The sequence below is a fragment of the Cygnus atratus genome, chromosome 19, assembly GCF_013377495.2.
Source record: "Cygnus atratus isolate AKBS03 ecotype Queensland, Australia chromosome 19, CAtr_DNAZoo_HiC_assembly, whole genome shotgun sequence".
Taxonomy (NCBI): Eukaryota; Metazoa; Chordata; class Aves; order Anseriformes; family Anatidae; genus Cygnus; species Cygnus atratus.
The window spans coordinates 10,621,288-10,635,438 of record NC_066380.1 but is presented as its reverse complement, the minus strand read 5'-3'; the positions used below and the strand labels follow the sequence as shown (position 1 = coordinate 10,635,438).

The 14,151-nt window shown below is 59.5% G+C and overlaps 2 protein-coding genes across 4 annotated transcripts; both read left to right on the top strand.

The window, feature by feature from the left end:
• Positions 1 to 111: 111 nt before the first annotated feature.
• On the top strand, positions 112 to 4,125 carry POLE3 (DNA polymerase epsilon 3, accessory subunit). 3 transcript variants are annotated; one of them, XM_035564690.2, is made up of 5 exons: positions 112 to 184; positions 322 to 398; positions 1,036 to 1,121; positions 1,795 to 1,913; positions 2,393 to 4,125. In XM_035564690.2, the coding sequence occupies exons 2-5, from the start codon at positions 333 to 335 to the stop codon at positions 2,551 to 2,553; spliced, it is 432 nt and encodes a 143-aa protein (XP_035420583.1). In that variant the 5' UTR covers positions 112 to 184; positions 322 to 332; the 3' UTR covers positions 2,554 to 4,125. The 3 variants fall into 3 exon arrangements, 2 of the variants coding, with proteins under 2 accessions (XP_035420583.1, XP_035420582.1); XR_004781460.2 differs by adding an exon at positions 2,027 to 2,268 and having other exon boundaries at positions 179 to 398; positions 2,393 to 2,613; XM_035564689.1 differs by having other exon boundaries at positions 172 to 398.
• A 205-nt stretch (positions 4,126 to 4,330) lies between these two features.
• ALAD (aminolevulinate dehydratase) lies at positions 4,331 to 14,108 on the top strand. Its single transcript, XM_035564611.2, has 12 exons — positions 4,331 to 4,387; positions 7,848 to 7,995; positions 8,219 to 8,269; positions 10,099 to 10,195; positions 10,736 to 10,871; positions 11,375 to 11,458; positions 11,738 to 11,826; positions 12,135 to 12,190; positions 12,832 to 12,919; positions 13,453 to 13,539; positions 13,746 to 13,875; positions 13,999 to 14,108. Exons 2-12 carry the CDS (start codon positions 7,883 to 7,885, stop codon positions 14,076 to 14,078), a joined length of 1,011 nt encoding a protein of 336 aa, XP_035420504.1. The 5' UTR covers positions 4,331 to 4,387; positions 7,848 to 7,882; the 3' UTR covers positions 14,079 to 14,108.
• The last annotated feature ends 43 nt before the right edge of the window (positions 14,109 to 14,151 follow it).

The following is a 14,151-nucleotide window of genomic DNA, read 5'->3' as shown; positions in this document are numbered from 1 at the left end:
TCCAGCTCCCCCCTCAGGTTCCTTCAAGCCGCCACGGCTCCGCCTTGCCCCCCCCCAGCTCCTCCCCCTCACAGCCCCCCCCCGCCCCGCCCCTCCGGCGCCTCCTCGTCGCCAGGCAGCGGCGGGCGCGGGGCAGGACGGGACGGGAGGGGCGGGCCGCGGGGCACGCCGGGACGGGGCGGAGGTGAGCGGCAGCGCGGGGCCGGGACCGGACCGGGCCGGGCATGGGTCGGGCTGGGTTGGGTTCGGTTCGGCCCGGCCCGGCCCGGCTCGCCCCGTGCTCCCCGCCCCGCTCCCCGTGACGCCGTCCTTGCCTTGCAGGGGGTCCCAGGATGGCGGAGAGACCGGAGGACCTGAACCTGCCCAACGCCGTCATCACGCGCATCATCAAGGAGGCGGTGGGTGCCGGCCGGGGGGCTGCGGGCGGGCAGACGGCGCACAAACGGACGGACGGACACACGCACACACACACACACACACACGGACGGACACACGCACACACGCACACACACACGGACGGACGGACACACACACACAGCCCGCCCCCCTCACCCCCCCCGCCGGGGCTCCCCGTGCCGCGGGTTTGCCGCCCAAAGCCCGCGGGGGGGTCCGGCCCTGTCGGGCAGCGCCTCGGGCAGAGGGCAGAGGGCCGAGGCCGTGGCCTGCCTGGGCAGGGGCCTTCCCCACGTCGGTCAGTTAGCGGGGGGTTCGGTTTGGGGCCGTCAGGTGTCAGCGAGCAGCTCGGGGTCTCGCAGGGAAACGGGAGAGTGGCGGTCACCAGGTGAGGTGGTGGCCGCCTCCACTGCTGAGGCAGAAGTGTCTTTGCCTCTGCACGGCTTATTGTGCCTGAGAGAAAACAGTCGCGTTTCCGGTGGCCTTTGGCTGGCATCAAACGTCCTGCGGTAGCGTCTGAGATCAGCACAGAGTTTCCAGTCCTGCTCAGCTCTCTGAATGCTGTCAGAGAACCGACACGTGCGTTAGGTAAGTTTAAGTCACATACAGCAGCTGCTGATAAAACTTGAATTTGCTTTCTAGCTTCCTGATGGAGTGAACGTTTCCAAAGAAGCTCGGAGCGCGATATCTCGAGCAGCAAGTGTGTTCGTGCTCTATGCAACATCATGGTAAGAATTTATTGCATCACATAACCGGAGCACTTGGTTTATAACTCACCTCTATGCTGGCTGTCCTGGAGATCTGTTTCAGTCTGTGTTGGTATTGTCAGACTAAATAAAATAATCTTTAGCATAACCCACGCCACCAGATTGCCATAGTTTGGTTTGGATTGCCTTTTACAGCTTGATGAAGGCAAGAACCCGTGGCTGACTTTCCAAGCTCACCACGTGGCTGCACTTGGGCAGATGTGAGCCAGCAGGGTCAGCCTTAGGGCTGGCCACATGGATACAGCAACATCTTTGCGGGGTGGGGAGCATGCGGGTGGGCGTCTGCCCAGAAGATGCTCTGCCAGCAGTTGCTTTTCTGGTGTTGAGTACTCTCGTGGCTTTCTGGAATTACCGCCTTGTAGTCCATGTTCAGACTTTCTCCTTCTTTCCCCCGGCTATTCATAGAAAAGGTTCATGCAAGCAGAAAACTTAAAGATGTGAGAAAGTAATACAACTAGATGAAAACACTAACAGCCAGTGTAAGCAAGAGGGCATCTTAAACTATTATACTAAGTGATTTAAAAGCCCTGAATATTTAGATTTTCTTTCTTGAAGTTGTTTATGACTTTGATAAACAAGAATAAATTGATGACAGTTATCAATTATCTGTCTTCTCCTTCTTGTTTTTGCCTAGTGCAAATAACTTTGCCATGAAGGGGAAGAGGAAAACCCTGAATGCTGGTGATGTTCTCTCTGCCATGGAGGAAATGGAGTTTCAGCGATTTGTAGGCCCTCTGAAAGAATCCCTGGAAGGTATCGTCCTCAGCTCATGTCGAGGGAAATGAAGCAGCAGCAAGTCCTATTTTCCTTGAACGTTGGACAAGCAACACTTACTTGCCTGTCTTGTTTCTCTTTTCTTTGCCCAGCATCCTACACTGCAGGTTGCCTGGGGATTAATAATGTGCACCTTAGCAGAACTGGGATAACATTATTTCACAACTGATGAGGATTGAGAAAGTCTCATCTGGTATCAATCCCCTATTATGTTATCTAAGGAAAGTCTTAGGTGCTGCCTGTAAATGTGAACTCCTGCGACCTTTTCAGCATTTTTCTGCTGAAACTTAACCTGATTTCCTATGGAGCTGGTCAGCACAGCTCAAATAATAGGGTGAGTTGCTGCTCTGAGTTCACTGCTCCTGCTTTAAGCCTGGAGAGCTAGTGGACATTGGACTTCAGCTACTGTAATGTTCGTGCAGTGGCTGGCTTGCAGTTCTTCACTGTTTTCTTTTTAGTTTACAGACGTGAACAGAAAGGAAAGAAAGAAGCAAGAAAAGATAAAGACAAAAAGACAGACTCAGAGGAACAAGATAAGGGCCGAGAGGAAGAGAATGATGATGATGATGAAAGGATGGAGGAAGAAGAACAAAACGAGGAGGAGGAGGTGGACAACTGAGCTTGCTGATGAGACATGCAGGGGTTGGGTTTTTGTAGGGATATAAATGTTGTAAAGAAATCTTGCTGTGTCCCCTCTTGTTTCCAGTAGAACATTGTACTGTTCTTTTGGGGTCCATCTCTTTTTGACTTTAGCTTGTATATAAAGGATTTGGCTAAAACATTTCTAGTGGGTGGACCACCTCATCCCTGTGCGCAGGGGGCTTGGCAGCCTCCCAAGGTTCTGAGCCGGCAGTAATGGGCTATTTGTGCTGGGTTGGCTCTGAAATAGAATGGAAAAAAAAATAGAAGCTGCCCAGGAAAACCTGAGAGAACTGTTGAATAAGCTCATTAAGCCAAGCCAGAGGCTGAATCTTCGTTAACCCACTGGGGCTTAGAGACTACACGATGATGTTAAGAGCCTTAGAAGCTGACCATTTAAAATTTTTGTCTATGTAACGTTTTTTTCTTTAGTTTCTTGCATTCTGTCTGTGCCTTCTATTTTTTGCTCTTTGACAGTGATGCTGTGTCTTTCAGCCTTACCAGCTGTGTGCAGCAATGCAGCACAACTGTACGAGGGCCAGCGAACCGAACTGGTTTTCTCCCCTAAACGAATCTAAATCAAAAAACCTCACTGTACTTACAATGCAAACTAGATACCAAAAGTGCTTGTTTTGTGTCTTTAAAACCCTTGGAGATGAAGAGGGTTTATTTTTTTTATGAAAAATCCGAAGCAAAACTAACTGGAAAAATGTGTATGAGGAATAGTAAAAGGAAGGCTGGCTCACGTGGGACGTTTGCAGGGTAGCAGTGGATCTGGTGGTCTCACCTCCCTCCTCCGCAGAGCTGCAGTTCCTGCAGGCAGGTTGGTGGTTTTTCTGCAAGTCTAAATGTAGTGTTAGAATAGCAGTGTGTTTTTTTTTTTTCCCTCCTGAATTGGAGTGGACTAATTACTTCAGAAGACATTCAGGGTGTGCAGCCTACCTCCAGGAGTGCAGTGAGGGCAGTGCAGTCCTACGCAGGAAGGCCAGCCTCAAGTCTGTGAATTTTTTACATATCCCCATCGAGAAAATGGGGTCAAACCAGCAGAATTACCTGTTAGAATAAGCTTCTTTTGGACGCAGTGCTTTATTATTTGACTGATCTTTTTTCAAGACTAATAAACCTGATATTTCAACTTAACTGAGAGCTAGCGAAGGAAATGAAGAACATTTTAGGTACGTTTAAGTAAACCTCCCGGTTTTGCTGATGTGCAGCTTAAACAGGAGCACGTGGGAGGAGTAGTGCGTCCTGTGTTTTATAAAGTTGATGCAGAACCCCCCTGAGAGCTCCCCAGCCTTGCCAGTTTCATGGCACAGTGACAACGCGCAGAGACCCAGCTCCTGGAGAGGGCTGACTCACCAGCGATCTTCTGCCATCGGCTTTCCACTGGCATACAGTCAGTAACAGGAGAAAAGACCGCACTGACAACGTCTTCCCGAGGTCTAACCAACAAAGAAGTGGTGCTTCTAGCTTTTTTTTATATTCTCGTACATGTCTGGGACGCGTGCTCTGGCGGGACCGGTATCTAAATAAAAGCCAGACTCCTTTTGCAGCCGCTGCCTCCTTCATTCCCACAGGACGGGCTGGGCTCAGGGCCGAGGGCAGCGGCGGGGGGGGGGGGGGGGGTGTTGCAGCACGGAACGGGAGAGCGCACGGGGCCGCGGCCGCCGCCTTCCCGCGCTCCGCCGCCTTCCCGCGCCCCGCCGCGCGAGACTTCCCGCCTCTTCCCCGGGAACGGAGGGGGCGGGGGCGGGGCCATGCAAAGCAGGGGGCGGGGCCAGGCAAATTCCGCGCGGCAGGAGCGGCGGCAGCAGGTGAGCGCGGGCCGGGGCGGCGGGGAGCCCGCGGGCGGCGGCACCGGGCCGGTGGCGGTGGCGGTGTCCCCCCGCTGTGCCCGGGGCTGCTGCAGCGCTCCGCGGCTGGGAAGCGCCCTCCCGGCTCGGCTCGGCTCGGCCCGGCCCGGCCCGGCCCGGCTCGGCGCCCGGCGGTTTTCCCGTCCGCGTCCCCCTGCAGCGTGCCCCGAGCAGGGCTGCAGGGGTGGCCGAGGGGCTGGGGGCGCGGTGCGGCTGGGGGGGCTCGGTTTGTCCGGCCCGGAGCAGAGCAGGCCGAGGGGAGGCCTCCTAGCGGCCTGCAGCCTCCTCCCGAGGGGAGCGGAGGGGCAGGCGCTGAGCTCTGCTCTCTGGGGACAGCGAGAGGACCCGAGGGAACAGCATGGAGCTGGGACAGGGGAGGGTCAGGGTGGTGTTAGGGAGAGGTTCTGCACCCAGAGGTGGTCCAGGGCTGGGACAGGCTGCTCAGGGACGTGGGCACGGCACCGGGCTGCTGGAGCTTGAGGAGCGTTTGGACAAAGCTCCAAGACACAGGGGCTGGTTTGGGGTGGTCCCGTGTGGAGCCAGGAGTTGGACTCGGTGGCCCCTGTGGGTCCCTTCCAGCTCGGGCCGTTCTGTGGCTGTGCTTCATGACGAAGCCGGTGGCAGGCACCCAGCTGGCACGCGGTGCTGAGCCCGCTGCTGGTGCCAGGATCCCGGCACTGAGGCACTGTGAGAGCTCGAGTCCGGCTGTGCCCCACAGGGACCTGTACCGGGTTTTGGGGCCGTGGGGAAGGTGCAAAGCAGCGAGTGGTGGCACCCTGCCGATTCCCACAGGAATGCTCGCTCGGCATCTCAGAGTGCACTGGTTTCCAGATGGAAGATGAAATCTTTCCTAACGCCTTGACCTTTGTTAGTGGCTGTTAATTAAGCTGCAGCAGGGTGGGAGCCGTGTGGGGATCTGCGTGGCTCTGGGGCCGTCAGCACATGGGGACACATCTCCCAGCCGGGCCGCACCTCGCAGCTGCTCGTGTTGCCCTTCCTTTGCCCGCCACAGCCCTGCCCTGGCTTTCGGGCGGTTTTGGGGCATGCAGCGGCTCAGCTTCTGCCAAAGGGGGCCCCAGGCAGCGGGGTACCCCCAGCTGTGGCTGTTATCCCCGCTCCACAGGCCCTTGGGACCTTCCCCACTGAGGGTGGTGGCCTCTATCTGTCCCGTACAGCACAGTCGCGGCTGGCTGCCTCCCATCCCACCCCGTCCCCCTCCCCTGCCTCCCACGGGATTAACTGCCGGAGCATTTTCTGGATTCTCGAGGTGCATTTTGCTCACTGAACCCTTTGTTCCCGGTGGCTGCCCGCTGCCAGCCTGCCTGGAGCCCTGCCCGAGCGGTGCCCGGGGGCTCTCCGCGAGCAGGGACGGGCTGCAGCAGCCCCGGTCTCTCAGTTATTTCCTAAGGGGTGCCGTGACACTGCCAGCGCGCCGTCAGCTCGTCTGCATCCCACGCAAACACCGCTGTAATTTTTTATAGTGCTTTTATGTGTGTAAGCTGGCAAGTAATCGAGAGGTGCCCTTTCTGTATCCCCAAGCTAGGAATGCGAGGACTCGGTTCAAGCCCGGCCTGAACATGACGCCCCTGTTACAAGTGGGGTGGTCTGCTGCAGACTGGGAATTTGGCTCTGTGTGGGAATATTTGAAGGGTCTTGAGCTTATCCCAGTGTAAAACAGGTGAACTCCTCAAATTAAAGGTTTTGCAGCGGAACAGAGCCATCTCCTGACCAGCTCTGTCGCTGCCTGCTGTAGCAACTGCCCGTGTAAGACGTCTTTCCCAGGACCACGGTCCTGGCGGGCAGACCCAGAGGTTTCTGTGTCCTGCAGAGAGCCGGGCACAGTGGGCATGGGTAGAGGATCAGTGAGGCTTATTGCTGGGGAAATCCTTCCTGGTTCCTGGATTTACGGCAGAAAACAGGAGGGCCGTGATGGGACTGGGGACGGGGGCTGCTCCCGGGATGGGTCACGCAGTCAGGTCTGGGCTGTCCCCAGCGTGCAGCCCCCTGCCGGGGGGCCGCCAGGCTGAGGAGGAACCTCCGCTGCTTTCAGAAGCCAGTCCCCAGCTCTCCGCCCTCAAGCTCTCAAAACAAAGTCCGTGCTGTGCGGTTTGTTTGTTTCCTGAAGCTGAACCTCGGCTCCTGGGCAGAGGCAGAGCTGGGGGAGGCCGTAATCTCTGCCGGGAGCTGGCCGGGCCCCATGCCCTCACTGTGCTCCAGGGGCCCTAAATCCTGCACTGCTGCCCCGGGGCCAGCACTGCCGCTCCTCCGGCTCCTCTACTCGAGGCTCCTCCGCTCGGGGTGGTTGCGGGACCTTATCTGGATGAGGTGCTGGCGCTGTTGGTCCCACTGGGGTTATCCCATGGCTCACAGCAGCTGCGCTCAGGCAGAAGTGCTCGAAGCCGCCCCAAAGGAGCAGCCTGCCCCTCGGCTGTGCTTTCCAGGCCGTCCTGGCCACAGCAGCCGCTCCTGTGCCGCACTGAGCGCCTCGTCCCCGGGGAACGCCAGCTCCTTCCCCCGGCTCTGGGTGCGCTGGTGCCAGCCCTGTGGTACCCCCCAGGTTTTTCTGTGGGCAAAAGGCAGTGTGGCTTAAGCAAAGCAAAGCATTTATTGTTGTGAAACTTAAATCTGACTTACCTAGTCACAGCTGTTATTAGTGAGATCTAATTATTGCAGGGAAAAAAAGAAAAAGAAAGCATTAAAGGAAGAAGTTTCAATGATAACACAGCTAGAATTCAGCTTGTGCATGCTGAATACTTGCCCTTTGTTACCCCGTAAGCGCCTCTGCCCAACTCCCACGTTTGCATTTCTTTATCAGGCAGTATGTAAGTGGGCATTGGTGTTGTGTAACCGCGGCGTTCATAGCCTCGTGGCTTCAGCACCATCCCGTGCCTCTCTTCTTCACCCAGCGCCCATACATTTCTGTACCTGCCCTTTCCCACTGTGGCCGTGACTACTTTGTGCTACACAGACCAATTTTCGACCGCCGTCTGTATGTCACACAGCTGTATCGCACAGAGCTACGCGAAAGTAGAATGAATTAAGCAAAGACCGTCTCATCACAGAAAATCGCTGTTCCAGCTCCACAAGCTGAAACAAAGCTCCAGGCAGCGCTGGGCAAGTCCTGACCGTGCAGAGGTGGTACAGAGCCCGCGGCTGGGTGCTAACAGGGTGTTGTGGTATTTACTGGGTTACAGGGCGAGAGGCTCCTGCTTCACCCCCGCAGCCTGGGAAGCAGATGCCCTGGGGAATTCGCTGCTGCTGCCACGCTGCAGCTCACCAGATACCGACCAGAACCACGCTGGGCTGCCACGCTCTCTCTTAACTCACCTCGCAGTCACCGGCCTCAGCCCCCTCCTCGTGTGTGCTGACAGCAGCGGCTTACCAGCACCCAGCCACTAACCTGATGTTTTTGGTGTTTCAGAGTCTCCTTTCTCGGCTTCCTCGTGAATTCCCAAGATGCAGGCGGACTCGCTCCTTCACAGTGGCTACTTCCACCCCGTGCTACGCTCTTGGCAGTGCACAGCAACCACCTTCGATGCCTCCAACCTCATCTACCCAATTTTTGTCACGTGAGTGAGCCCTGGTCTCTGGGTTAGGGACAAACCAAGCTCAGCTTGACCGCACATAGAGCTACAGGCTTGGGCGCTCCCTGAGTGCTTGGATGGGTTCAGACACCCCAAAAGATTCCCTGTAGACAAGCCTGGGATGGGGGCTGGGTTCTCTGGGCACTGCACACCTCCGATCTTCCTTCTCACACCAAGTGCTCATCTCTGTCCCATCCGACTTCTGCAGTGACAGCCCTGATGCGGTGGAGCCGATCGCCAGCCTCCCTGGACAAGCCAGGTAAGAGCACAGACCCGCGGCGCTACGTGCCCCCTGGCATGAGCAGGGCTGACATGGGCCTGAGATGAGCACAGGCCAGGGGTGACCCTCCCAGCCCCTCGTATTCCCTGTCTTGGGGACCCCCCAGCAGCTGGCGGGGTGGGAGCATCCCTCTGCTTCAGGAGAGAAAGAAATCAGATCGGGGTGTTTGGAAAATACCGACACTGGCAGGGAGGGTGCCAGGGCCCCGCGACGTCGCAGAGCACTCGCACGGTGGGGGCTGGGCACGCAGCGAAGTTGGGAGAGAACGGGGAGCCCAGAGGCAGCTGGACACGGCTCCTGTCCTGCGTTAGGTCCTGTTGCTCCGTCAGCTCCTGTCCTCACTCGCTGCCGCGTTGGCAAGGCTTGGTCGGAGGCCAGAGGGGGATGTTCCCGTCGGGAGGTGGGCAGGATCTCCCTTGCGTAGGGCAGGATTTCCAAATCTGTCCTTGCTGCGGGGCGGCAGGAGGTGGGTCGGCGTGGGAGGGGCACCGGGCACCTCAGCCAAGTCGTACAAAGCACCTCGCTGCTCACGGCTCTGCTCTGCTGGCCCTGGGCACGTGGCCACGGTTGTGCAAGCAGAGTGCGCGGCAGAGTGCATGCTCTGTGCCGCGCCAGGCACTGCGCCTGCTGCCCAGCTCACCGTGCTGAGCCCAAACTCGGCTTTCGGGCCTGCAACAGGAAAGCGGAGATAAGGGATTCAAGGGCAGGGCGTGCTTGTCCTTTCAGAGCAGAGACAGAGCAGAGCTCAGCCCCCTCTGTGTCCCTGCCGGGTAGATAACTGTCCTGTAGCCCCAGATAAGGTCCTGCATTGTTCCTCTCAGCACCAGCTCCCCTCTATCTCCCGCTGCTGCTTGCGGCGCAGCGCTGCTTACAGACCAGCACCCGAGTTAGTGATGAGCCCAGGTCCATCGGAGCGGCCCCGCAGACAGGGCCCTGCGAACGGCCGGCTGGGTGGCCGAGCACTGTTAGGCCGGGGGGGTTGTGCTGTCCCTGGGGGCACTCGTCGTGTCTTTGCTGGTGCCTGGCAGCCCCCCTTTATGGAACCAGAGAATCACAGAATGGTTTGGGTTGGAAGGGACCTTAAAGCCCATGCAGTTCCACCCCCTGCCATGGGCAGGGACCCCTCCCACCAGCCCAGGCTGCCCCCAGCCCCATCCAGCCTGGCCTTGGGCACTGCCAGGGATGGGGCACCCACAGCTCCTCCGGGCAGCCTGGGCCAGGGCCTCACCGCCCTCCAAGTAAAGAATTTCTTCCTCGTATTTAATATAAACCTACCCTCATTTAGTTTAAGGCCATTACCCCTTGTCCTGTCACAGTACCCCCGACACAGAGTCCCTCCCCAGCTTTCTGCAGCCCCCTTTAGGCACCGGCAGGCCGCTGTAAGGTCACCCCGGAGCCTTCTCTTCTCCAGGCTGAACAACCCCAACTCCCTCAGCCTGTCTCCATAGCAGAGGTGCTCCAGCCACTCATGGCCCTCCTATGGCCTTGTTCTAATATTTCCCTGTCCTTGTGCTGGGGGCCCCAAGCTGAACACAGGGCTCCAGGTCAGGTCTCACGAGCGCAGAGGGGGACAGTCCCCTCCCTCGCCCTGCTGGCTGTGCTGCTTTGATGCAGCCCAGGACACAGTCGGCTTTCTGGGCTGTAAGTGCATGATGCTGGCTCACGTTGAGCTTCTCATCCACCAACACCCTTCTCAGAGCTGCTCTCATTCCATTCCCCACCCAGCCTGTATTTGTGCTTGGGATTGCCCCAGCCCAGGTGCAGGACCTTGCACTTGGCCTTGTTGAACTTCCCTTTGCTCTTTTTAGGTACGGAGTCAACAAGCTGGAAGGGATGCTGCGGCCCCTTGTCGAGGACGGCCTGAAGTGTGTGCTTATCTTCGGGGTGCCCAGCAAGGTCCCCAAGGTCAGTGTGTGTGAGCAGGTGGTGGCAGGGAGCTTGGGGTGGCCACAGAGGCGGGGGTAGAGCAGTGTGGGACTGGAGGGGGTCTCCATATCAAACACGGGCAGCTCAGGGGCTGTGGCACACTGGTACCCCACTGTGCAGAGCAGGATGGGGATGGGAGACCACAGCAACACCTGAAACGCTCCTGGAAACCCTGGGTGCCTCTGCTCTGTCCCTGTAAACACGTGGTGCGACACTGCAGTGTGGAGGAGAGCAGAGAGCTCTGTACTGCCGAAAGCAGGATGGCTTGCTCGAGAGGAGCGTGTCCTGTGCTCCCTCTCCTGGCCCTGCCTGGCACTGGGAGCTGCTGCAGGGTGGCCCGAAGACTTGCGCTCACCTTGGTGTCACTGCTCCATCGCCCTTTTCCACCACTGGTGATCTCACCGCTCTGTGGTACAGGGCCTCGCTGTTCAAAACGTGTTTCTTGGGCAGATCTGCTGCCATGGAGGAGCTGGTGGGAGGCCCTCAGCTCTGTGTCCTGAGGCATTTCTCTTCTCACAGGATGAGAGAGGCTCTGCCGCTGATGCAGAGGACACGCCTGCCATCCAGGCCATCAAGAAGATCCGCTCCACCTTCCCAGAGCTGCTCATTGCCTGTGATGTCTGCTTGTGCCCTTACACCTCCCACGGGCACTGCGGTGAGCACTCAGCCTGGGTCCCAGGGTGCTGCTCAGGCACCGTCCCGCAGCAGCACCTTCCCCTGACTGGGACTCTGGGGATTTGCTGCTTTCTGCTGAAGAGCTCTGGGTGCTGGTGGGGCCAGGCCAGCTCCTGCCTCAAGGCTTCCCAGTGCTTGCAGTAAGTCTGGGAGACCTCCTGGATTCTGGCAGCAGCTGGACAGGGTGGGAGGCACATGTGGATAAAGAACCCGCTCCCTGTCCCTGAATCTGTCTGAGCACCCGCCCAGGTCCCCCATCGCTGCCTTCCTTGCCCTGGAGCACCCACACGTTGCGTCCAGCTCACGGGGGCTGTGCTGTTGGCCTCCTGCTCGCTGCGCCTCCTTAGCCAGCTCTCTAACAGATTCCCCACTGTTGCTCTGAGCATCTCGAGAGCTTGCTCCGAGAGCCATGCTCCCAGCCTGGGGGTTGAGGCAATCGCCCAGCTGTGCTGCCCAGTGCCCGACTCCAGGTTTGTCCACTAGGCATCCTGCGTGAAGATGGCACCATCCAGAACGAGATCAGTTGCCAGCGGCTAGCAGAAGTGGCACTGGCTTACGCCAAAGCAGGTGAGCAGTCTCCTGGCAGCAGCACCCACGCTTGGCTCTTGCAAACTTGCCCGCTCTCACTTAGAGCTGGCCCAAAAGCAAACCCTGCCCTGGCTCCAGTGGGAGTGCTTTCACTCTGGGCTCGAGAAGCCTCCACCTGCCCTCCACATGCCACCCCTGAGGAAGTTGCAGGGACCCCAGACCCTTCCCTTTGGCCCTAAGAGGGAGATGTCTGGGGTCGCCTCCTGCAGGCAGTCAGAGCCCTGGGCAGGTCTCGGTATCTCCGGCCTTTCCTCGCAGGCTGCCACATCGTTGCCCCCTCGGACATGATGGATGGGCGCATCGGGGCCATAAAGCAGGCACTGATCTCCAGTGACATGGGCAACAAGGTGAGCGTGGGACCTGTCAGGAGCAACACCAACAGGGGGGCCGCGCCACGAAGAGACCTGGGCAAAGGGTGGAAGAAGTGAACCCCCCACCTTGCTCGTGACATGCCGCAGGCGTTTTCCTGCCCCAGTGCTGCGTGCAGGATGGGAAGGTCCTCGGCCAGACACACGGGCAAGCGAGGTGCCAGGCCTGCGGCAGCGGAAGGAGGATGTGGGGCAGAGTATAAACCAGCTGTAGGAGGGAATCGCTACTGCCCCGGAGCTGGGATGCAGCACAGAGCTTCTGGCCCTCATGGCTCCATTCTCCGCAGGTCTCGGTGATGAGCTACAGCGCCAAGTTTGCTTCATGCTTCTATGGTCCCTTCAGGTGAGGCTCTGCAGGGAACAGCCCCAGCCAGCACCAGGCTGGCCAGGTGTGTCCCAGCTCGTTACCTGGGAATGGGGCTCAGCCAGAGCCGGGGCTGGAGCCTACCTGGTTGCTTTGGAGCACCTTCTTCCTGCTTCCTCGGTGTAAGAAGGAACAAACGTACCTTGCCCAGGAGAGGCTGGCTGGTGGGAAAGTGCTGGGTGAATTCCTGGGTGATCTCCTGTCCCACCCCTGCATCTGCTCATCCTGGCAGTCAGAGGGAGCTGCCTACAGCTGCCAGGAGCAGCAAGGAGGGGAGTCACAGGAGCCAGCGTTGCCCCAAAGGGTGCATTTCGGGACAAGCCTCAGCTCATCCAGCTGGTAAACATCCCAAGAAAGGCATGACCCCAAGAGTCCCTGAGGGACCTAGCCCGGAAAAGAGCAAAAGGGAAATGTCTGAAATAACTTCACCCCAGCCCTCTGGGTTTGGAAGCACGGCTCCTGCACTTGCTGGGGCTGTCCCCACATCCTGATGTGGATGGGGAAGAAGGAGCAGCTGCTCTGGCTGTTGACCCAGCCTGTCCTCACACACGAAGCCGTGCAGGGTGAGAGGCAGAGGGAGCCGTGCTGGCACCGATCTCTGCCCTCTGCCTTGTTCCCAGGGATGCTGCGCAATCCAAACCCGCCTTCGGAGACCGGCGATGCTACCAGCTGCCGCCAGGCGCCAGGGGCCTGGCGCTGCGAGCTGTGGTGAGTCAAACCTCACGGTTCTGTCGCTGTGGGGACTGGAAAACCCTCACACAGCGCCCAGGCAAGAAACCTTACACCCAGCACTGCAGAGGGGCTTGGGACAAGCTGGAGGCAGGAGGGGGGAGGCGCGCCAGCCAAAAAGGCTGAGGGGCTTCGCCCTCCACAAGCGAGAGCTGTGGTGCCAACCAGCTCACCAGAGAGCTGGTGCACAGCAGGGACCCGAGGACTGCATGTTTGGAGCCGTGGAGCTGGGTGTGCTGTTCCTGCTGAGGCTTGGAGGGACAAGGACATGTCCCTGGTCAAGGAACACGCAGCCCTGGCTTTCCCCAGGCAGCTGGCGAGGGCAGCGGCAGCTCCTCCATCGCAGCCTGTCCATGGGCTCCTGTGGCCTTTAGGGGCTCACCCAACCCTTCTGGTGGCCCTGGGCCCCTGGGAAAAGCAAACACCGGGTCAAAACTGCTGGGAAAACCAACGGGGCGCTTGCTGGACAAGTGTTGTGAGCTGCAGGGATCGCGCGCGTGCTCTCCTCGCAGGACCGGGACGTGCGTGAGGGAGCAGACATGCTGATGGTGAAGCCCGGGATGCCCTACCTGGACCTCGTGCGGGACGTCAAGGACCGAGTAAGGCCCGCACGCTTCCTGCAGGCACGGGGGGCTCGGGGTAACCCCCGAGGAAGGGGAGCAGGTTGGGGGCGGCCAGCATCATCATTTCAAAACCTACGGGGATGCGACTTGGCGTGACAGCCGGATGCTCGGGGAGGGGACGCCGCCCCTGGGCGGCCGAAGGGCCCCCGGCGGGCGTCCCCCGCTGACCTCCCTGTCCGCAGCACGCCACGCACCCGCTGGCGGTGTACCACGTCTCGGGGGAGTTCGCCATGCTGTGGCACGGCGCCCAGGCCGGGGCCTTCAGCCTCAAGGCCGCGGTGATGGAGGCGATGGCCGCCTTCAGGCGCGCAGGTGAGAAGCGGCCGGGATGGGGCCGGGTGGGGGCGTCGGGCTCCGGTTCCATCCTCGGCTCCCGGCCCCTCTCCTCCTCCTCATCCTCGTCCTCCTCCTCCTCGTCCTCCTCCTCCTCCTCAGGGGCCGACGCCATCATCACGTACTTCGCGCCGCAGCTGCTGCGCTGGCTGAAGGAGGAGGCGGCGGCGGGGCGGGCCTGAGCGCGGCGGGCGGGGCCGGGACCGGGGGGGGGCCGGGACCGGGCTCCCGGGGCCGGGCGGTCCCGACGCGGCG

Excerpts from the sequence above, each read along its gene's own strand:
- POLE3 (XM_035564690.2), top strand. The coding sequence starts at position 333 with ATGGCGGAGAGACCGGAGGACCTGAACCTGCCCAACGCCGTCATCACG. Across the intron at positions 399-1,035 it reads CGCGCATCATCAAGGAGGCG|CTTCCTGATGGAGTGAACGT; the intron begins GTGGGTGCCGGC and ends TTTGCTTTCTAG. Across the intron at positions 1,122-1,794 it reads GTGCTCTATGCAACATCATG|TGCAAATAACTTTGCCATGA; the intron begins GTAAGAATTTAT and ends GTTTTTGCCTAG.
- ALAD (XM_035564611.2), top strand. The coding sequence starts at position 7,883 with ATGCAGGCGGACTCGCTCCTTCACAGTGGCTACTTCCACCCCGTGCTA. Across the intron at positions 10,872-11,374 it reads CACCTCCCACGGGCACTGCG|GCATCCTGCGTGAAGATGGC; the intron begins GTGAGCACTCAG and ends TTTGTCCACTAG. Across the intron at positions 11,827-12,134 it reads CCAGTGACATGGGCAACAAG|GTCTCGGTGATGAGCTACAG; the intron begins GTGAGCGTGGGA and ends CATTCTCCGCAG.